Raw genomic sequence first — 19,354 nt, 5'->3', positions numbered from 1 at the left:
TAAGTCTTCCGCTGATGAACAAATGAGTAATGAGACCAAGTGGTTCTCTCGGAAGCCAGAGATAGTTTCTGAGTGCCGGCTACGCCTAGGGTACCCTCTCGGGGCGTGACATGTTGTTCAGTTGTTTTTCTCTTATCCAGGTATTTAATATTGATCTGTGTTGATAAACTGGCCGAGCACCCTTATTTCACGAGATCAAAGGCTTCTAAGGATTCCTTCCCCGATCAAAATCTGTTAGTACGGAAAAGGAAAATGACTGGCAATAATGACAACACCGGTTTGACGGATATTGTCGTGACAGACCCTGTCGTCGCTGAACAAAATAAGTTGATTGCACAGTTGGTGCAACAAATCGCTGAGATGAGAGTTGAGATACAAAAAATCGAGAGTTGTCAAAATTGGCTATCGCCTCCAACACGCCGGTTCCAGGCGAGGGAAGGCCTCCATTCCATTTCCCTTCTCCAAATTCAAGTACGGAACATATTCAAAACCCATCCCTAAACCCCGCTCAAAATACATTCATTGTTGACCTCACAGCCTCAAATCCCCATCATGCCTCCACTTTCTACCAAGCGCCACCTCATCCTCAAAGTACCAACCCTCCAACCTTCCCTCCCCCACAAAATACCAACCTTCAAGCTTGTCCTCCCCCACAAAGCCAAAATGTTAACAATCCGTAGACCTTTCCCCATCATCAAAATCAGCACACTGACCGTCAGACATTTCCCCAAAATTACCAAGCTCCTCAAAATACACAAAATCCCCTATTCACCCCTCCCTTGCCTCAAAAAACACCTTTCCAAATTCCAATCCCAAATGAACCCTATGCCAACGGTTCTGAACTCGATCACTATGAGGAACAGGAACGGGAGTGGAGGGCGAAAGAAGAGACATCCAAATGGAATATGAAAGAGGAGATCATGAAATCTATAAAGGAGTTTCATTACACTCCGGATGTTGCAGGACTAAATTATGAAGATTTGTGTATCCATCCGAATTTGGACCTTCCCGAAAGGTTCAAAGTGCCAAAATTTGATACTTTTGGAGGAACTGGAAATCCTTTGGCTTATCTGAGAGCATACTGTGATCAACTAGTAGGAGTTGGGAAGAACGAAGCTTTGTTAATGCAGCTCTTTAGCCGAAGTTTAAGTGGAGAGGCCTTAGAATGGTTCAGCGCTCAAGAAATAAAACAATGGTCTAATTGGAATGCTTTGGCCAGAGATTTTATCGAGGTTCGCATACAACGTGGAAATCGTTCTCGATCGATATTCTTTGGAGAAGATCGAACAGAAATCCACTAAAAGTTATCGCGAGTATGCATACAGGTGGAGGAAAGAGGCAGCCAGAGTTCGACCTCCCATGATAGAGAAAGAGATCATGGAAGTATTTGTACGCATGCAAGAGCCCGAATACTATGAAAGATTAATGTTGCTTGTTGGAGCAAAATTTGCTGAGATAGTCAACGTAGGTGAGACTATCGAGGATGGACTCAAGACCGGAAAGGTAGCTCGTGTAGCCTCCTCAATTGGGTCATCAGGGTTGGTTAAAAAGAAGAGAGAGGATGTATCTACCATCTCCTACACACCTGAAGGGAGGGGGTTCGCCAACAGCAAGCCAAGAAAACCCACACCTTTCAATACCTATTCACGAGGTCCACAAAATTCACATCAAGTTTACTACACTCAATCGAATTACCAAACCCCACCTTCCAATTACCAAACCCCATACCCAAATGACCAAGTCCAGTTTAACAGTTATCAAACTCCACCTTCTAATTACCCAGCTCCACATTACCAAAACACCCCGCCAAACTACCGAACTCCACAACCAAATTACGAGACCCAATTGTACCCAAGATTCCAAACTCCCGCACCTTCTCGCCAAAATCGTCTGAGTTATCGCCATATGCCACCACCCCCACAAAATAACTACAACCTTTCCCAACCCAATTTTAAAAATAGGCTCGCCAAGAATTTCAATCCTCTGGTGGAAAGTCGGACTCAGCTGTTTGAAAGATTGAGAGACGCGGGCATTATTCACCCCATTGTACCTAAACTGGCTGATACAAGCTCTAGATTCTTCAGAGCTGACAAAACATTTGCGTATCATTCCAATAGTGTTGGGCATGATATTGAAACTTGCATTAATTTGAAGCACAAGATTCAGGATTTGATTAATCGTGAGGTCATCACTCTCCAAACTGTCGCCCCTAATGTCAATAGTAATCCTTTGCCAAATCATGGAGGGGTTAATATTAACATGATTGAGATGGAAGAAGATTGGTGTGTAATAAAGGCCATAGTCCCAACCTATACTAACAGCCTTGAAATGGCTGTGGCTTCACTAAGCATAAAAGAGAAATCGAATTTTATGATTTTGACACCTCAAAGTGTTGTTGCTTTGGTGCCGAAAGAAGTTCCTAACCAAAAGAAGTTCGTGATCGAGACTGTGGCAACTCAGGGAATGACGCATTCTGGTAGGTGTTACACCCCAGAAGAATTGGCTCAAATATGGAATAAGAAAGATCAACAAAAAAGACCGATCAGTGAAGCTGAGGCTGAAGAGTTTTGGCGGAAAATGCAGCCAAAAAAGTATTCTATAGTAAAGTATCTGGAGAAAGTACTTGCCCAAATCTTAGTGTGGGCATTGTTGATGAGATCACAACAGCACAGACATGCTTTGATGAAAGCTTTGGATGACACTTATGTACCCGTAGGTACAGATGGAGATAATCTGGCTGCTATGGTGAGTCGAGTTGTTCAAGGACACCACATCAGTTTTAGCAATGAAGAGTTACCATTTGAAGGTGTGATGCATAACAAAGCTATTCATGTCACTATTATGTGTCAGGAAAAGATCATGAATCATATATTGATCGATGATGGATCGGGTCTTAACATTTGTCCTTTGTCGACTCTTAAATAGTTGAACTTTGATTTAGGGAAAGTCCGACAAAACCAAGTTAATGTAAGGGCTTTCGATGGGGGTCAAAGAAATACGTTAGGTGCTGTGAATTTGGATATTCAAGTAGGGCCTGTTGATTTCATTATAGAGTGCCAGGTGATGGACATCACCGCCAGCTACAACCTACTGTTAGGAAGACCGTGGATCCATATGGCTGGAGCCGTTCCCTCTACTCTCCACCAGATGATAAAGTTCGTGAAGAATGACCGTGAGGTGGTTATTTACGGTGAGGGGAGGCATTCAAACAGTTGCGCATCAATTATTGATGATATTGCCAGAGGTATTGATTTCTATACAGTTGAGCTGGTGAATGCCATTGATAACGATTCTGCTCCACAACCTCTTATGCCTTCTGTTTATAAAATGATAGCCACTGTCATGCTCCAAAGCAGTTTTGAGCCAGGATTCGAATTGGGGAAGCACTTCCAAGGAATCATCGAGCCTATTTAGATTCCCGATAGAGGTTTGAAGTATGGTTTGAGATATGTCCCCACAGAGGATGACGAGATAGATGTGACAGGCAGGAGTATTATTCAGGTGTTGTCCAGGCCAATACCTCATTTGTATCTGTCATTTCCCGTGCGGGATCATGTAAACGATGGCGATCTTAGGGAAGGAATTTGGAATCTTTTTGAGGAAGTTGACATAATCTTGGAGGAAGAAACGGGGACGTCGGGCATCCGTGATGCAAAGCTAGAGGAGCAATTATCTAATTGGACGTCCGCACTGCTCTTAGCCCCTCACTCGTCTTGGTAGATAAAGACATATTATCTCCTTGCTTTTAAATCGGTGGTAGTCCGGAGGAAGTCCGAGACCCACCATTTATGTTGTTCTATTTTGATTATGCTTCAAGATTACCTTTGTGGTATTTGAAACCAAAATTTGTATTTCTTTTGGTTTAAATGAAAATCTCCTTTATTGCGAAATTTACTTATTTACTTATTGGTCTATTTTACTAACTTTGTTTGCTTATGATTTCAGTAAAAATAACTTAAAACCTGCTAATATCATGTCATGTCACAAGCTAAATGAACAAAATAAGGTAGAGGGTGATGAGTTCAAGGATTATGATGAAGAAGCTGTGATACCTGAACACCTCACCGAGGAGTTGAAACAATTTGAGGAGCAATGCAAACCAAATCAAGAGAAAACTGAGGCTGTGAATCTGGGAAACGATGAGTGTATCAAGGAAACCAGAATTAGTGTCCATTTAGCAAAGGCTCAGAGGATGGAACTTATCAATCTGCTTAGAGAGTACATAGATATATTTGCTTGGTCTTATGATGACGTGTCAGGTTTCAGCAAAGACATCATTTCTCATAAATTGTCGATCAGCTCGGATTGCAGTCCGGTGAAACAAAAGACTCGAAAATTCAAGCCAACTTTGAGCTTGAGGATCAAGAAGGAGGTTACTAAGCAGATTCAATCCAAAGTTGTGGAAGTGATGCAGTATCTGACTTGGTTAGCAAATATCATTTCGGTGCCAAAAAAGGATGGAAAGATTAGAATCTGTGTTGATTATAGAGATCTGAATAAGGCTAGCCCTAAAGATAACTTCCCGTTGCCGAATATCCATATTCTCATTGATAATTGTGCCAAGCACGAGATGCAATCGTTCGTGGATAGCTATGCGGGTTATCACCAGATTCTAATAGATGAAGAAGATGAAGAAAAGACAGTTTTTATCACACCATGGGGCATGTATCATTATCGGGTAATGCCATTTGGTCTCAAGAATGCTGGGGCCACTTACATGAGAGCCATGACAACCATTTTTCATGATATGATTCACAAGGAAATTAAAGTGTACGTGGATGATGTCATTATCAAATCCCGCAAGAGTGCAGATTATTCAATGCATTTGAAGAGGTTTTTTGATCGTTTGCACAAATACAACTTGAAATTAAACCCCGCTAAATGTGTTTCTGAGTGCCAGCCGGCAAGTTATTGGGGTTTATAGTCAGTAAAAGGGGTATCAAGCTTGATCCTACTAAAATCAAGGCGATTCAAGAATTACCTCCACCAAAGACCAAGAAAGAAGTGATGAGCTTCCTGGGATGATTGAACTACATCAGTCGATTCATAGCTCAGTCCACATTGATTTGTGAGCCTATCTTTAGGCTATTGAAAAAAGATGCTTTGACAGAATGGACGAAAGAATGTCAGACAGCTTTTGATGCTATCAAAAGTTACTTATCTAATCCACCGGTGCTAGTTCCTCCGAGGGAAGGAGTTCTATTATTGCTATATCTGTCTGTCTCAGATAATGCATTTGGATACGTGCTAGGTCAACATGATGAGACTGGAAAAAAGGAATGATCAATCTACTATTTAAGCAAGAAGTTTACTCCATACGAAGCTCGTTATACTCTTTTGGAGAAAACTTGTTGTGCCTTAACATGGGTCGCTCAAAAGTTGAGACATTACTTATCTTCGTATACTACATATCTCATTTCCAAGATGGATCCATTGAAGTATATCTTTCAGAAAGCGATGCCGACTGGGAAGTTGGCAAAATGGCAAATGTTGTTAAGTGAATTTGATATTGTGTATGTGACCCACAAGGCAATAAAAGCACAAGCCTTAGCGGATCATCTCGCAGAAAATCTAGTAGATGAAGCATATGAGCCACTCAAAACTTATTTTCCCGATGAAGAGGTATCATTTGCAGGCGAAGACATCTTTGAAGCATACCCTGGTTGGAGAGTGTTTTTCAATGGGGCAGTGAATCATGAAGGAAATGGAATCGGAGCAGTCCTAATATCAGAATCTGGACAACATTATCCTATGGCAGCCAAACTTTGATTTCATTGCACAAACAACATGGCAGAGTATGAAGCATGCATCATAGGTATAAAGATAGTTGTCGATAAGGATATTCAAGAGTTGCTAGTAATCGGAGATTCGGATTTACTAATTCATCAGGTTCAAGGGGAATGGGCCATGAATAATTCGAAGACCGTACGTGAGGTTAGTGCAAAGGTTGTGTAAGAGGTTTCGTAAGATCGAGTTTAGGTATACCCCAAGGTCGCAGAATAAATTCGCTGATGCTCTTGCTACTATCTCCTCGATGATCAAACATCCGGATACAAGTTACATTGACCCCGTGGAGATATATTTGAAAGAATGACCCGCTCACTGTTCGTATGTCAAAGCAAAACCAGATGGGAGACCTTGGTATTTTGACATAAAAAAGTATCTAGAAACCGAAACTTATCCAGATAATGTAATTTTCAATCAGAAGAAAGCAATACGTCGAATGGCTAACAATTTCTTTCCAAGTGGAGAAAAACTTTATAGGAGAACGCCAGATTTGGGACTTCTCAGATATGTCGATGCCATTGAAGCTACGAAGCTTCTCGAACAGATTCATGCGGGAGTTTGTGGAACTCACATGAATGGACTTATATTGGCAAAGAAAATCCTTCGAGTCAGCTATTTTTGGATGACTATGGAGCATGATTATTGTAAGTATGTGCAAAAATGTCATCAATGTCAAGTGCACGGTGATTTAATTCAAGTACCTCCTCACGAACTCCATGCTGTGAGTTCTCCTTGACCGTTTGTAGCTTGGGGCATGGATGTCATAGGTCCAATAGAGCCAGCCGCCTCTAATGGACATAGGTTCATTTTAGTCGCTATTGATTATTTCACCAAGTGGGTGGAAGCAGCCTCGTATAAATCAGTTACGAAGAAGGTAGTAGCAGACTTCGTCTGTACTAATTTAATATATAGATTTGGAATACCAGATTCTATCATCACTGATAATGGAGCAAATCTCAATAGTCATTTGATGAATGAGATATGTGAATAATTCAATATTATTCACAGAAATTCAACTGCGTATCGTCCTCAAATGAATGGAGCCGTAGAAGCTGCCAACAAGAACATCAAAAAGATCATGAGGAAAATGATTGATAACCACAGAGGGTGGCATGAGATGTTGCCATATGCTTTGTTAGGTTACCGAACGACTATCAGAACATCAATTGGGGCAACCCCATACTTGCTAGTTTATGGGACGGAAGCCATAATTCCTGCCGAAGTGGAAATACCTTCGTTGAGAATCATGCAAGAAGCTGAGTTGAGTAATGCTGATTGGGTTCGCAATCGAATTGAACATTTGGCTTTGATTGATGAAAAGAGAATGGCTATCGTTTACCATGGTCAACTGTACCAACAAAGAATGTTTCATGCTTTTAACAAACGAGTGAGACCAAGAACGTTTGAAGTTGGCCAATTGGTTCTTAAATGCATTTTTCCATATCAAAATGAATATAAGGGAAAGTTCGCGCCAAATTGGCAAGGACCATACATGGTGCGCAAAGTGTTGTCTGGAGGTGCCTTAATATTATCCGAGATGGATGGACAAGAATGGTCGAAACCAATCAACTCAGATGCCGTCAAAAGATACTATGTTTGAAGGTTCAATATTTTATAGCTGTGTCGTTTGCTTGTAATCGTTTCTATGTTGGTTTATTTTAAAATTAGCCCTCCTATTTGTAATGAACTACGTCTGACCTGAATTCTCAAGAATGAGATACGTAGGCGGCCTATGTCGGCTTTGGTCACATTTTTATTAAAAATCCCTATTCCTCAGTTATCTCCCGAGAGGGGAACTATGTTTGACCTGATTCCTTCCTTAATGGGATACATAGGCGCCACAACGGTTCGGTCATATCTCCCGTAAGTTCTCTATTTATGATAGAAACTGGGACAGAAATTTTGAGAGGGACTCAAAATTTCAAAGAAGATCTTTTCACAAGAGAAAACAAGACTGAGGTGCATCAGAAAAGTAACTGGATAGAATTTTTGATAGGATCTAAAAGTTCTGCAAATCTCTTATTGGTAGTATGATATTTACCAAGACATCTAACTGGGACATAAATTTTTGAGGATGACCTCAAATTTTTTATCTAACATCATCAAAAGGTCTTGCTCAACTTCAAAGTTCAAGGTTGGACTCAAATGATCCGTGACATTGTTGGAAGGTCAATGTCAACCTCAATAATCTCCAGCACCATCAGAGTTCAGAGTCAACTACAAAACTTTCTATTTATGTCAGAACTTCGCAACTTCAACCTTCAAGAATCCTCAAATTTTTGAACAAGCTATCAAACATGCTCAAAGTTTCGAATCAAGGACGTTCATTTGAGTTATGTGTGACATGACATCTGGTAGTAACCCTTTCCAAATTACTTTTCAAAAACTCATCTTTCTTAAAGATTTTAATACGTCAAACATTTTTTACATAGATATATTTTTATCTTATATCTACCAAAGAAGTGGGGAATCAGAGCAAGTCATCGAAGATAGCAAGACAAGAAGAAAACAAATAGAGAATTCAACACAAATTAGTTCATTAAAAACTAACAATTTTTCTGTGGTCGCAGATTTGTAAAGGATCACCATATCCCTCTTTTCAGCAAGTACAAAGAAGTTAAAAGAACAAAGAGTTTCCAAAGTGATAATTTTTTCACCAGGATTCATCAGACGAAAAGGAGACGTCCAAAAAATGAACAACAATGCCTCGTCCAAATCTCCAGCAAGACACGAGCCAAAATGAATATAAAGTATTCGAAAATGAGCACGATATTCGCACACTAATGTCAAAGTGATCAGGCACTTTGTACATATTTTCAAGAATTTTTCCTAAAGATTTTTGCTCAGTCGTTAGCTAAAACGACAATGTGTCTATTACTTGTTTTATTTTGAGTGCAGGAAAATGCAAAGGAGCTACTTTCAACGCAAGCGTCCATAATAACGTCAATTTATATTTTCCATCCTCAAAGAAGTATAATGAGCATGTATAATGCTGAATGATGATACAATGCCATATTATGATGATATAATGTCGTATACAATAATATGATGTTGTATACGATGATCTAATCTCGTATATGATGATATTACTTTATTCATATTATATTACCGGAGGTGGTAATATCATTTGACAAGAGAGTCATTCATATTTTATTCTTCATATTATATTATTGGAGGTGGTAGTATCATCGCCAAGAGGGCCATTCATTTTTTATTCTTCATATTATTTACCAGAGGTGGTAGTATCATCGCCAAGAGGGTCATTCATATTTTATTCTTCATATTATATTACCGAAGGTGGTAGTATCATCGCCAAGAGGGCCATTCATATTTTATTCTTCATATTATATTACCGAAGGTGATAGTATCATCGCCAAAAGGGTCATTCATATTTTATTCTTCATATTATATTACCGGAGGTGGTAGTATCATCGCCAAGAGGGCCATTCATATCTTATTCTTCATATTATATTACAGGAGGTGGTAGTATCATCGCTAAGAGGACCATTCATATCTTATTTTTTATATTATATTATCGGAGGTGGTAATATTATCGCCAGGAGGGCCATTCATATTTTATTTGTATTATATTACCGGAGGTGGTAATATCATTGCCAAGAGGGCCATTCTATTTTATTATTCGTATTATATTACCGGAGGTGGTAATATCATTGCCAAGAGGGTCATTCATATTTTTATTATTCATATTATTATTGAAGGTGGTAATATCATTTGCCAAGAGGGCCATTCATATTATTTCTTTATTCATATTATATTATCGGAAGTGGTAATATCATTTGCCAAGAGGGTCATTCATATTATTTCTTTATTCATATTATATTACCGGAAGTGGTAATATCATTTGTCAAAAGGGTCATTCATATTATTTCGTTATTCATATTATATCACCGAAAATGGTAATATCATTTGTCAAGACGGCCATTTATGTTATAATACCGTATATGATGATATAATGCCATATACGATGCCGTATACGATGATGTAATGCCGTATACAATGATCTAATATCGTATACGATGATATTATTTTATTCATATTATATTATCAGATGTGGTAATATCATTGCCAAGAGGGCCATCATTTATCATATCATTGCCAAGAGGGCCATCATTTATCATATCATTGCCAAGAGGGCCATCATTTATCATATCATTGCCAAGAGGGCCATCATTTATCATATCATTGCCAAGAGGGCCATCATTTATCATATCATTGCCAAGAGAGCCATCATTTATCATTGCCAAGAGGGTCATCATTTATCATATCATTACCAAGAGGGCCATCATTTATCATATCATTGCCAAGAGGGCCATTATTTATCATATCATTGCCGAGAGGGCCATCATTTATCATATCATTGCCAAGAGGGCCATCATTCATCATTTATCATTGCCAAGAGGGCCATCATTCATCATTCATCATTGCCAAGAGGGCCATCATTCATCATTCATCATTGCCAAGAGGGTCATCATTTATCACTGCCAAGAGGGCCATCATTCATCATTTAGCATTGCCAAGAGGGCCATCATTCATCATTTAGCATTGCCAAGAGGGTCATCATTATCATGTCATTGCCGATAGGCCATCTTTAAATCATATCAATTCATCATCATATCATTTCATTGCATATCACATCAACTTAGACAGTATGTTTTGTTTGCTCTACGTCAGAATCGGAGGGGGTTGACATGCCGACACAGTAATAATGCTATCCTTTTCTTTGAGTTATATTTTTCTACTAATGAGTTTTATCTTAGTCTTTGGAGAGAGCATCCAAGGGAATGAATTCTCAATTAAACCACAGGTACGAACGACATCAAAAGAACACAGCACAATGTGGAACTTGTCTTAGTAGCAAATTATGACACGAGTCAAAGAATAACTTCCACCGCACCACGACCCCAGAAGGCATGTGGTATCTCTTTGAGTTTGTTAGTTTCGATTTCGCTCCGAAAAACTTCAACTCATCACCAAAAACAACTTTCAATCTGAGTGACAAAACACCGAGAGCTTTGGAAATTAAGTCCGTATAAGTTCTTAGTTATGTGCGTGAAGTGCACCACATTCATGGCTAAGGGGTTACAAGTCACTTTTTCATACTCGATTCATTTGTCACTCCTCACAACCGAAGGTGATCTTAGCATAAAAGATTTCCTTTTCAATCGATTGAGTCGAACTACAAGCAGTCTGATTCCTAAGTCTAAGGATATGTAGGCGAGCTCGATGTTGAAAACTCGACTGTACTCCAACAAACCTCCTCATCCAGTTCACAAGTTTTCTGGTTTCTCCATAATTCGACTCCGTGATAGCTCTGAATTCTTTCAAATTCGTGCGCTAAATCAAGCGTATTGAACTATAAGTGAATTGACTTCTCATTTAACCTAAGATACGTAGGAAACTCAATACCAAACCAAACCTCCTTTCAGAAAGAGGAAGATGTGGTCGGTCAATATTCAATTTGTCAATTTTTTTTGACCAGAATCTCTTTTATCGACCCTACTCAAAGAAAGGGACAATTGTTGATACTCAATTTTGACCAACCCACAACCATTTTTTGGATTGTTATTTTAATAAATAGGCATTTTCAAAATTATTTCTTTATTAAATAAATAATTTATATTTAATTTTACCCAATAAAACACATAGTTTTATGTTAGTAATTTATAATATTTTTGCTATTTATTAATATTATAACTATTATCTTTACTATTTTTATTTTTAATAACGAGCCTCATATGTTCGAATATATTTTACGTGTCTATTTAGCATATATTATGTACGTGTGTATTTTATCTATATAAAAAATATTTCTTAACTAAATTTATTTTATAATTATATTGCATATCTATCTTAATACATTTTATACACGTGCATTAAAATTATTATTTCATGAAGTTTATTATATATTTTTATATTAATTACGCACACATTTTAGTATGTACATACGTATGTTATATATATATATATACTACTACTTAAATAAAATTTATGATATATTATATTTATTAATTAGATAGCAATCTATTTAATTTTTCTCTATTTTTATTCTAAGTGTAGACTTTTTCCTAAATTAAATTCATATATCGCCCATTTTTAAATCTTAAATCCAACTTTTAATCACAACCATCCATCTCATCTTTATCAAATATCAAGATCTAATCCGGACCGCTCATCAAAATTGATGAACGGCTGAGATTACATTTCCTATTTCTAATACCAAACCCTAACCTAAACTTTTTCTGGGGGGTCTTTTTTGGCCATCTTCTCCAAGGAGAAGAAGAGAAGAGAAGTCGCCACAACCCCTCCCACGTGAAAACACCACCATACCGCCGATCTCTCCCTCTCCTCTTCATTACTGCGCCACCATCACACCTCACCATGAACGCCGCCAGCTGCAATGCAGCAGCCACGACGCATCTCTTTCTCCTTCGAGCTGCAGCGAGCAGCAGCCACCAAATCGGCAGCAGCTCTACGACAACAACAACATGCAGCTCAGCGAACCACCGGCGGCGAGCCGCAGCAGCCACCAGCTGTAGTGAACAACAACAAACCAAACGACTTCCAGCAACGACGCAATAACGGCAGCAACACAAACAACTAACTTCGGCGAAGCTCAAAAATAACAACGGACTTTGGCGTGTTGAAGATGGATCTAAACAGATCTATCTAGGTTCGTTCATTATTTTTAGTTCTTATTTGTTCTAAATCTTACATGCTTAAGAATCTTCTTCCTCTGAAATAATCTCATGTTTGGTGTTATTTCCTGATAATTGTTAATATCCAACGATCTATGCTTTATGTGAAAAACTCCATCTTTGTTGTCGAAACTACGTTGTATCTTGAATCACTTGGCTCAACTGATTGTTCATCCTTAGTATGATGATTATGTTTACTAAAATCCCCTTTACGTTAATTGATTAAGAGTAGCTATTACTTTGTATATTTGGCTTAATTTGTACAACTCGACTGACTAATGGATTAGTTAATTTTGGAGTTAAATTTAGTAGAGCATAATATCCTATGATTGATTTTGTTGACTGATTCTTGCTTATTCTTATTAAGGTAAATTTCATTTTTAGTTTGATCTTGGTACGTTTTCATTTCTATGTATTGTTCATGCTCCATTTATGATAATTGATTGATGTTGGGCTGATTATATTTTTGTATTCGATATTCTTGATAAGTTCCTTGCTTGGAAGATTTAGATCTTTCATTTATTATCCTAAAAATTATTGGGCTGATTAACTACCATTATTGTTATTTTCTTGTTTATAAGATTCATATTGTTCACATGTTGCTACCTCACTTTAGTTTATTATTTTTGCTCCAAACGATTTAATAAACTCAAGATTCAAAAATTTTGTTCATTAATAATCAATTAAGATTACAAAGCATACTATATTGTTTTGTTCTTGTTCTTGTTCTTGTTCTTATTCATGTACATGTTCATAGTCTTACATTTTAATTATGCACAAATGTAGATCGTTTTTAGACGGTTATTTGTTTTTTTAGTCGATTAAGATTATTATACATGTTTGTGTTGTTGTTTTCTGTCCACATTTTACATTCTTGTATTTAATTATGGACAAGTATAGTTGAGGACTATTACGATAAGATTGTTATTATTTGTCATTGTCTAAATGCATATCCTTTAATTTGGGTATCAATTTGATTAGCTAATTGATGACTTGATAATTTGATTTTCTGAATTTAAGAAGAAGGTTTAGTGTTTTATTGATTATGATATGATTGATTGAAATGTTTGTTGTTGGAAAATAATTACTAATTAACATCTTCTTAATTTGCTAGCATATAACATTATTTTGGCATTCATCATATTTAATCTTACCTCTTTATGAAATAAAATTAGTACCCCATACTATATATATAAATATAATACACACATGCTTGTTTCCTCCCTTTTTCAGAATATATATATAAAAATAATATGCTCATGTTTATCCCCCCATTTCCCAATATATATATATATAATATAACTATGCTTGTCCCTTTCCCATTTTCCCATATATATATAAATATAATACACTCATGCTTGTCCCCTCTCTTTTTAGAATACATATATAAATATAATATGCCCATATTTGTCCCATCCCCCATTTCCCCATATATATACTAATTACTTAAATAGCATGTCGATTCCGCATTATTTTATGAAATGGCCCACTCTACATTATTCTAATGATCCTCCATTCCTTATTTTTTCGGATATATATTGGAGACTCACTTAAGGAAGGGGGGAGACAAGAGAAATTATTTACAGTTCTTACATTTCTAACAAACAAAAACAAAACAAATAAGGAGAAGTTGTCTTACATGCTTTAATATTACTTTGTTTGTTCTCCACATCGCAAGTTAGATTTATCTGCTTATTCTCTCTAACTGAATCATCCAAGTTAGTCTTAATATTTTCTATGTGAGTCTATTATTTTGAATGTATTCTTATTTTTGTTTAATTATTTTATTTAAAATATAATCATGTTATGCCTCTATACCATTTGTATGCTGCTCGTGTTTTTCCTTATAATTTAGCAGGGTTTGGACTTTAAAGTTCAAGATGCGAAGATTTCGTTTGGAACAAGATTCAAATGGTTTTAGTTTCTTGTTTTGTTATTTCTATTTAGTTAGTTAGTTATTTTTCTTAATTATTTTGGCTCTGTAATAATCCATGTATGTAAATTCTCTACAATAATAAAATATTTGGGGACTATCTAAGGGGAGGGGAACTATGTGCTACTTGTATTTGTATTTTTATTTTTCACCCTAATTTGTGTGTATGTGATATAAGAGTTATTTGTTTGATCATAGTCATCATGTTTAGGTTAATTTCAACTATGATTTTAATTTTTGTTCTACGGATATTTGTTTTCTTAATTGAAATCGGTCTGAAATTAATAAAACTAGTTCAATCTTAATATTGCCTATTGTCATGTGTAGCCTAATCTATGTGTTTATCCTTATCTAGTTTAAAGTCTCCCTCTCATGTCTTTAAAATGAGTGTTTAATGTTAATTTATATTAGAACGTATCTTTAATTATAAATTACGCTAATAGGATTTTTATCATGTCAAAATTATATAGAAATTATACCAATTTAATTTAATTATATTTTGAGTAAATTATGTTATAGAAATCATGCTTAGAGGTTTTCATATTTTAGTATATCTATTCGTATAGAAATCATGCCTATAAGATCTTCATAAATATTTTCAACATGTCACATTACTTAGAAATCATATTTTTTATAGGATTTATTTAATATTCTTTTAGCATGTTAAAATTATCTAGAAATCATGTCTATATGTTTTGATAATAGTTTCAGCATGTAATTTTGATGTAAAAAATATTTTAAGAATGTTGTGTTATGTAGAAATCATGCCCATAGGATGTAATAACTAATTCTCAACATGTTAATTTATATAGAAATCATATCTTAGATTTAATAAATACTTCTATTGTGTTATAGAGATCATGCCTATAGGATCTAATAAATGTTTTAACATGTGATTTCATATTGAAGCCATGTCTACAAAAATTTAATACATTTTCATTGTCAATTTACCTAAGGATCATGCCTATAATACTTGATACAAATTTTAAACATCATATCATTGAAATCATGCTTGTAACATCTTAGTAAATTTTCAGCATATCATTTCATTTCTGAACCATGCCTATAGTATTCTTTATAAATTTTCAGTATGCTATTAAATATGATTCTCATTTATATAATTTCATTAAGGTCTTTAGATTGCTCTTATATGTTTAATTAATTAAACTCTACTTCTATGTTATCTTGGCTTGACATTCACACACACTTAATATTTATCAGGCCTTTCACAACTTGTATGTTTTTTCAAGCATGCTAATTAATTTATGTAGAGGCTTACTTTAGATTTTATGTGCTAAATGATGTCTTATTTGTTTTGTTTGACGATATGTCTAATTAAGAAACCTATATTTTCTTTAGTCTAACACTTATTCTAATAGTACGTCCAATGCCTCTTGGATATTCAGTCGGGACGTTAGACACCTTTTAAGACGTTAGTTTTTAATATTTCTTTTATATCGCCTTAGGGTTATACTAACAAATAAATTTAGGAGGGGTAGGGGTAGATAGCCCCTTCGGAAATGATGGAAATCGACCCGAGCAGAAAATGATAAAATACTATATTTTTGTCTTTAGATTAATAAGCCGCGCTGATCCGAAGAATGTGAATACATAAATATTTTATCTTGCTTATATATTTTGTTTGGTATATATTTTGGGTAGTTTGATGTTAAAAACTAAAATGTTTCCTTTCAGGTATCACTAATTCTTATTGTCTTCACTTTATTTAATTAGGCAACAATATTTATTTGTCACGTATTAGTTCTAACATTAATTGTTTAGTTTAACCTAATTAAATCCCTCGAAGAGAAGCCATTTTTTATGATCGATTGCTTTTATTTAATTGATTTATATACTAAGTCTATATTTATTATAAATTATCTTGAATGTTTTAAAATTTATATTTTCTCAAAATTGTTTAATACCTTGATTATTGTTAAAACACATTTTCACAAAGTTAGTCAAATAAATTTCAAATCATCGGACAACTACATGTTAGCGGCTATTTTAATTGCTAAAACCTTCTTAAAATAGTAATATGAACCTCGTACCCTTTTCTCTAAATTTTTAAGACTTAAATCTGTTAGGGTCTTTTAAATTAAGTTTTCTTAATTTCTTTAAAAAAATTAAGTGGCGACTCATCTTTTACTAAAAATTGATTTTTTCTTATAAGGATGAAATTAATTTTAAACAACGTTCATTTTTCGACATAACAAAAGTTATAATGATTATGTATGTGCATACAATCAGACGTAGGTATCGTAAAGATAAAAACTTGAATAATATGAAGGGCAAATTTTATTACTTAAGGTGATTATAATAAAAGAAGCATGCTTGATAATTTTACTTATTAACTAATAGTGTTTATGAAATTCTATCAACATGATTCTTAGTTAGCAGCGTGCTGAGAATTTATAAAAATATTATATATATGATTTCTAAATATTGATATGCTGAAGATTTATTAAAATATAGACACGATCTTAAAATAGAATAACATAATAAATATTCATTAGAACCCTATAGGCATGGCTTCTACACACAATATTATAAAAAATATTTATGAAGGCCTAATATCTATTTAATTATCATGTTAAAATTATAATACCTATAAACATGATTGTTATATGATAAAATATGCTAAAAATATTGTTAGGTCTCATTAATTTAATGGGCTCAAAATATTTTTACCTTATTAAAACCTACCTACAATTTCTATACCCAATGGCATGCTTTCAAGCTAGGATTATTTCATATTGAAACTACCTAATAATATTTGCCAATATTTATTACATCCATATAACGAGTTTTAAAAAATATTCAATAAGGCCAATAACACTATAAATACTTAAATATTCATTAAGTCCTATAAACATGATTTGCTAATGACATTTGACATAAAATCTTATACACGTGATTTCTAAATGATTAGCATGTTAAAAATATTAATTAAAATATATATAGACATGATATATTAAAATTGTAAATCCTATGGACATGATATTCATACAAAATGGTATGTTAAAAAAATATTAATTAAAATATATAAACATGATGTATTAAAATTATAAAATCTTATGGGCATGATGTCTATATGAAATGACATTTAGATCTAAATATGATTATCATCATATTCAAAATTATTTAATAGATCCTACATATATAATGTCTAAATAGTTAATATGACAAAGTTATTGTTTGAAACTATAAACATGGTTTTAAGTTTAAAAGACAAGTTATAATGCAGAAATATCATCAAAGTAATTATTCTAATGAGATTTAAAATTTAATAAACAAAGATAGCACATAAAATAGATAAATTATTTTGAAACATATTATGATGATAAACGATATTTAACAAACTATCCTTAGATCATTTTATTTGTTTTTATTTTTATTTTTTGAATTTTTGATTAAAGCAAACATTTTGTAAAAATAAAATATTTATATCATGAACAAATGAACCTAAGCATGTGGATATGACTATTATAACTAGATCACATATATTTTGAGCACACATAAATTTATGATAAACTAAAAAATAAAATAAAATAAGCAAGTAGCAAGTATATTCCCTCCCCATGTATTTTTCCCTTTTTATTATATACAGAGTTTATTATTACATGCCAAAATAATCAAGAAAGAATAATATACAGATAGAAATAATAAAACAGGAACTAGAACTATCTGAATCCTGTTCCAAATGAAGTCTTCATGTCTTAACTTTAAAATTCAAACCCTGCTAAATCATAAAAAAAAAATACAAGCAGTATACAAATAATATAGATGGATAACATGATCATATGATTTTACTTCAATAATGCAAACAAACAAGGCAAGAACATTTTTAAAATAATAAGCTACCATATAAAGAAAGGTTGGAACTAACCTGGATACTTTAGTTAGGAGAAATAAGTATATAAAAATCTGAACCGTGAAGACAAGTTAGAAACAGAATATCAAAGTATGCTAAAAACTCTTTTGTTTTTGTTGGAGGTGTTATAATATGAAGTAAAAAATGTTTTCTTTTCTTTCTTTTTCTTTTCTTTGTTTTTGCTCCTCTCTTTCTGTCTGTCTCCTCTCCTCAAATGAGGATGGGTCTTATAGTGGTGAAAGCAATCAAGAAAAAAAACAAGAAAATCCAAAAGAAAAACGGCTAGGCTAGACTTTTGCAACATATTATATTTCAAAAGAGGTGGCCAAACTTCAACATTTATGAGCAAAATCTTCTTAATATATTCTTTCTAAGATTTGGTCCAATTTTTCAACAAGGGTGCCTCAAGAGTCAAAAGGCTATGCCCAAAAGGGACCTACTATCATTAATTGTACAGAAATTATTCAAACATAATGAGAGAAATAGTCAAATTATAAACAAAAATAAACCTAAAGTTAACGTTTACTAACATATATTGAGATTTACCATAATAAAACAAATGAAGCAATCAGATTCATTAAGGGTAAGGTCAAATTAGTGTATTAACGTATGAGTAATGGCAACACCAAAGTCATTCAAATAAAGGAAGAAACTTATAAAATATGCTAAGTTAATTCACCAAAGTATTTAGCATCCCAAATTATAGCAAATTAACCACAAAGAGATGAGTAACGGAAAATGAAAACTATTCTACCAGAAGACTGACTCAAAAATTAACGACATAATTTTTATTCTTTAAAACTAATTAAGGAAAAGCAATTGAATTGAATAATCAGAAATATGAGGCCAACAATTCCAACAGTATAAAAGAAAAATTGGAGAATCTGCTAATACTCATTACCAAAGGAACGGATCGTATTCAGACTCATCCAAACAAATGCTTAACAAGACTTAAGTATAATCACAAAGAATTTCGCCCAAAAGAACTTCACAACTACTAATTACTTCAAACATAAACAAGCATGCAATTGAAATAATGAATCT

General features: G+C 34.2%; 2 protein-coding genes across 2 annotated transcripts; both read left to right on the top strand.

The window, feature by feature from the left end:
- Positions 1–252: 252 nt before the first annotated feature.
- Positions 253–5,283, top strand: LOC129892753 (uncharacterized). Its single transcript, XM_055968313.1, has 7 exons — positions 253–471; positions 864–1,232; positions 1,282–2,806; positions 2,942–3,355; positions 3,461–3,716; positions 3,946–4,833; positions 5,085–5,283. Exons 1-7 carry the CDS (start codon positions 253–255, stop codon positions 5,281–5,283), a joined length of 3,870 nt encoding a protein of 1,289 aa, XP_055824288.1.
- A 504-nt stretch (positions 5,284–5,787) lies between these two features.
- Positions 5,788–7,387, top strand: LOC129892752 (uncharacterized). Its single transcript, XM_055968312.1, has 4 exons — positions 5,788–5,934; positions 6,206–6,431; positions 6,534–6,639; positions 6,796–7,387. Exons 1-4 carry the CDS (start codon positions 5,788–5,790, stop codon positions 7,385–7,387), a joined length of 1,071 nt encoding a protein of 356 aa, XP_055824287.1.
- Positions 7,388–19,354: the final 11,967 nt, after the last annotated feature.

Source organism: Solanum dulcamara, chromosome 6 (genome assembly GCF_947179165.1).
Source record: "Solanum dulcamara chromosome 6, daSolDulc1.2, whole genome shotgun sequence".
Lineage (NCBI taxonomy): Eukaryota > Viridiplantae > Streptophyta > Magnoliopsida > Solanales > Solanaceae > Solanum > Solanum dulcamara.
The sequence above is the reverse complement of the archived record's forward strand: the minus strand, read 5'-3'. Positions and strand labels throughout refer to the sequence as shown.